We start from the raw sequence: 4,919 nt of genomic DNA, 5'->3' as shown, positions 1-4,919 counted from the left end.
GCATTTTGCTGAGGCTATCCTTTGGACTCCATGGTGAAGACATGCAATTGTTTTAGACATAGGCCAGTAGACCAAATAGGACAATTCACAGAGTGGCCTTGGCAACCGGCTAAGGATCTGACCCAGTGCCCACTGATGTCAATGGAAAGAATCCCACTGACTTCAGTGGGCTTTGGACCTGGCTTTAAAAGCAGACAGCTAGCTTAATGAGCAATTCAGCCATACCTGACAGCTTCAATTTCCCATCTTTGTATCAGTTAGTGTTAAAACCATGAATGAGAAGCTTTGAGCACCTGAAAAATAATTCCAGTGAAGTTTATATTTTTTACCTCATGTGTTCCTAGAAATTGATATGATAAAAAAAGAAGAGCAATGTTCTCCGGTTTACAAAAAAAGGCAAGTACTTTATTTATCAATAGAATTACCAGCTGCTTTTTACACCATTGCCATGACTAAACAAATAGCATAAAATAAATAAAGGAGAGTATAAAACCACATTACTCCAGTTGGTACCCCTGGACAACCCTTTGACTAAGTACAGAGTAAGATGTTTCAAGTATGGCACTTATATGAATAAGAGCAGAGAGAAGGTGACATATTCACAGTTAAAAGCAACAAACTCCGTTCCTTTGGTATATTTGTCAGATGATCATAGGTAACTTGGCTGAACATTAATTAGTTCTATCTGATTTATGCACATCAGGGTAATTTGTTTTTAAAACATAATGACAAATTTGGTAGATCCCAACTAGCATAAGATGATTAAGGTCTCTGGTGTGAACAGACAGGCAAACAAAAATGGCAAAATTATATTCAGCATGATTGTTTTGTGTAATTGTTGTACAAAACGATGTTAGAAAATAGCTAATAATATACACCAGCAATAAGCTCTGTGACTCCAACAGACAAAATAACATCAGACATCCTTGATGATGAAAGTGCACAGACCTCCTGGTTGAGCTTATGGTCAAGTGCCTAACAGTGCAATTAACCTTCTTTTAAAATGTGCTTGCAGTTGTATATTACAGAATTCCCCTGTACACACCCCAGAACACAGCATCCTTTCAATTTTTTAGCTATGATCATTCTACATGCAATTACAACAATTAGTCAGACAGTCCCGCCTATAATCTCATCCTAATAATGACCAAAAAGCTGCTCCAGTCAGAAGATAATATTGGATAATTAGAAAACAGTAACTGTACTGAAAGGCCAGATCAAGCATGGTTTTACAGCTTTTCCTTCAGTTTTTTACTTAGCACTGCATTTTGTATCTAGTTCAGTAAATGCAGTTCCAATACCTTAGTGGCTTTCTTGGTGGTTTGATAAAATGCTTGCCTAAGCAATGTACCTTTCCCTAATGTTGTCTGGGTCAGTTCCACCTGGCACAGTGTTTCAGTTCTGTAACAGCCTCACACATAAGCTGAGTCACTTGACTGAGTCCTGCCAAAGTTAGGCACACTCATTCTTGGCAGGTCCTTGTTTCTGATTTCATATATGGATTTCCTTTTTGCTTGTACTCCTCTCACTGCCATTTTAATCTTTCTCCAGCCCAAGTGGTTCAGTTCTGCCAAATTGAGCACCACACAAATCCCACTCACTGCAAACATGAATACCAAGAAGACAGTCTTCTCAGTGGGTCTAGACACATAGCACTCCACTTCCTTAATGCAGGGGTATCTATCACATTCATACATGGAAGGGACATTGAATCCATACAGGAAATATTGTCCCACTAAGAACCCAATCTCTAGGGCATTTCGAAAAACCACCTGGATGATGTAAAATCTGGAGATGCCTTCTTGCCGCCTCATCTTCGACTTTGTAGTTCTGATGGCTGGGTTGGGGATTTCCTTCACCTCCAAGCAGTCTGGCTCTGCTTCCTTGGTGGAGTTCTCGGTGTTCTGCAGCACTCCATTGACAATGGTATTCTTGATCTTCTTACTGTCCTCACGTTTCATTGAGTCCTGATCTCTGTCCAAGGCGAGGAAGACGGTGGAGTACCTCCTCTCCCTCTGCTTAGCAGACTGGTGAACAGAGTACGTTATAAAGCAGAGGCTGGGAGTGCATACCATGATGATCTGGAACACCCAGTACCTGATATGAGAGATAGGGAATGCCTGGTCGTAACAAGCCTGGTTGCAGCCTGGCTGCAGCGTGTTGCACACAAACATAGTTTGTTCATCATCGTAAACCGTTTCTCCTACAATGGCCACAATGAGTATCCTGAAGATCACCACCACGGTCAGCAGGATCCTACAACAGAAAAGTTCGTCAGTGCACGCTGACCCTGCACACCTAAAGTGAGAGCGAAACGCCCGAAAACACAGCAAGCAGCAGCATGGCTGGATCTAACCGCCGGGGCTGCGGGGAGCTGTCCGGTGCTGATCATGCACATAAACAGAGATCACAATGCAAGTGGCAAAGAAACGTTGGCCCTGGTTTTTGTTTAGTTAAGGACAGTGCAAGCACGAATCTTGTCCTGTGTGAGTCAGGCTACATGATATTAAAGAGCAATTAATACATACACGCACGCACACTCACTGTAATCCTCAAGACCCCAATTTAACCTGGCTTTTAAAAAAGCTTCACGCTCACAATTTAGAATGTTGTGAACATCGCCCGAAACCAACACAAAGGGGAGAGGCGTTCAAACGGCTTTAGAGAAATTGATGTGTGTGTGGAGGGGGGTCGATCTCGCGACGGCACTTTATTTCCCAGAAGAGTCCTATGCGGGGACAACTTCTTGATTTGCTCCACAGGGAGCTAGAGGAGCGGGAGACACTTGATGGCTGAAGTTTGCTCTAGTTTGGAGCATTTTTAACCCATGACACACGCCTGGTTAGGACATTGCACCGGCACGGGCACATGGCAACTGCTCTCCGCCAGCACTTCCAGGAGAGGCTTAAGCTAGGTCCCCTTGCCTGCCCGTGGATCCGAGGCAGAGCCCCTTTGTTCTTACCTCCCTATCATAGTCGAGTGCTGCTGCACGGCAGCTTCCAGGAGTCTCTCTAGGATGGTCCATTCCCCCATCGCTGTTCATCCGGAGACAAAGACTTTGGCCGCGCTGCCGCTTTCGGCTTTTAGCCCAGCCCAGCGGAGCAAAGCAACCTCTGGGAAGGCGGCTTGGCCCGCGGGGGGGCTGGATGGCCCGGGCTGCCCGAGCACAGCCCCGCAGCCCTTCCGCCTCGCCGGGCACGTCCCGCGGCTGGGCTCGGCCTGGACCCCCGGTGCCTGGGCTGTGCATGGGCAGGGAGGGAGGGTGGCTGTAATGTCTTGCCGCCTCTAATCGGCCTTTAAGTAGTCTCTGCTTGCGTCACAGCCCGGTCGGGGGAGAGCAGCCAGCAGCGGCGCTAGGATTTTCTCCGGGTGGGCAAAAGAAAGAAATCAATGGCACTAAAAAGAACTACATGGCGCTGGCGAGAGATTAATTTTGCGACCCAAGGATTCTTGATGATCTGGGCTCCCGGGGGAAGCCCGCCGCGGGCAGCTAGCCCTAAGCAGCCCGAAATGCCGGGGGCAGGCAGAACAGGGGTCTTACCCAATCACACAGGGATTAAAACGGCTCCACTAAGCACACAGGTAATGGACTGGAGTTAATTCGCCCTTTGAAGCAGAGCACGCAATTAGATGCCACCAAGATATCTCCCCTCCCCCTTCTTCCCCCCCCCCCCCTCCAGTGGAAAGCTTCCCTCGCGGGGAGTTCTCCCCTCCCCTGTGATTTCCCCTTACTCCTTCCCATTTCCAGCACATTTCCTCTCTGGTCTGCCGAGCCTATTTTAATAAATGTAACCTGCAGCTTTGTTGTATCCATTTCCCTCTGTGTGCCCGTCTCCGCTCACACGCCAGTGATTTAATAGATGTGTGTTCGCATGTGCTGTGCCTGTATGCAGAGGAAATACCCCAAGTACGGGCAGTGAATATTCATTGCCATTCCACCAGTCAGAGTTGACAGCGGAGCTAATGAGTGATGTAGCCACAAGGAAATTGTGTTAGGTCATCCCCAAAGAAGGCATATTCACTTTTCAAACAGTCAGTTTAGACCAGAAAATAGTGTCTATTCTGGGTACTAATTTTAAATTTTGTTTTCTGATCTATGAAACAATTCAAGGGGGTGGGGGGGGGATAATTCTGGCTTCCAGGTAGAAATGTACTTTAGGAATTGGAACGATTTGGTATGGTCTCAAAGTTTGGAAATATTTTCTGTATCTTACACAATGGCAGCGTTATATAGCTATAGTTTTATATATTCTTATCGCTCAATCTTGGAAGATACTGGAATTAATATGTAGGTTTTAGTTCTCACTGGTTTTACATCATTTATATAAATATTCATGGACAGCAAGAACTGAAATTTACATATCCAACATTTTCCAAAATTAAGGTTGTGGGTGCGTGAGTCTGCATATACATATTTATCAGTGGTGACACCAAACTATATGCAAATCATGTAAGTTATGTATCTTTTCCCAGACAAATGCTTATACTAGAATTAATCCATATAAATTACCATAGAATATTTTATCTTGTTAACTATTTACATTTTAAATTTTGTGTATGCACTCAGAACCAGAGATACTACACAAGAGGCTATTGTACAAAGATTTCATTAGCAAGAGTTTGCTTTGACTGCCTTACACTCAAGTGATGAATCCAATCGTGTTTATTATTTTCCCCTACCTGCTAAGTAAACCTTGACACTACCCCACCCTGTTTTGAATTATTTTTAACCCACAAATTTCACAGAAAAGCTAGTTAAGAAGTATTTCAGACAGTTTTATGGTACTATTGATCAACTATCTACACCAATAAAAGCCATACTGCATTAGTCATAGAGCAAGTCACACTATTCACTGGAAATATTGGGTCCTTTGTTTTTAGGAACCATTTCTTATTTCTGTAAAAATTACTTTAAATAT

At 44.4% G+C, this 4,919-nt stretch overlaps 1 protein-coding gene across 1 annotated transcript; it reads right to left on the bottom strand.

Annotated features, from left to right (window-relative positions):
- Positions 1-389: 389 nt before the first annotated feature.
- On the bottom strand, positions 390-3,476 carry GJD2 (gap junction protein delta 2). The gene is made up of 2 exons (XM_054027174.1): positions 2,963-3,476; positions 390-2,256 (listed from the first exon to the last, which is right to left on the bottom strand). The coding sequence occupies exons 1-2, from the start codon at positions 3,031-3,033 to the stop codon at positions 1,413-1,415; spliced, it is 915 nt and encodes a 304-aa protein (XP_053883149.1). The 5' UTR covers positions 3,034-3,476; the 3' UTR covers positions 390-1,412.
- Between the last annotated feature and the right edge of the window lie 1,443 nt (positions 3,477-4,919).

This window comes from Malaclemys terrapin, chromosome 4, assembly GCF_027887155.1.
Source record: "Malaclemys terrapin pileata isolate rMalTer1 chromosome 4, rMalTer1.hap1, whole genome shotgun sequence".
NCBI lineage: Eukaryota > Metazoa > Chordata > Testudines > Emydidae > Malaclemys > Malaclemys terrapin.
Note: the sequence above shows the minus strand (reverse complement) of the source record. Positions and strands in the feature narration are given on the sequence as shown.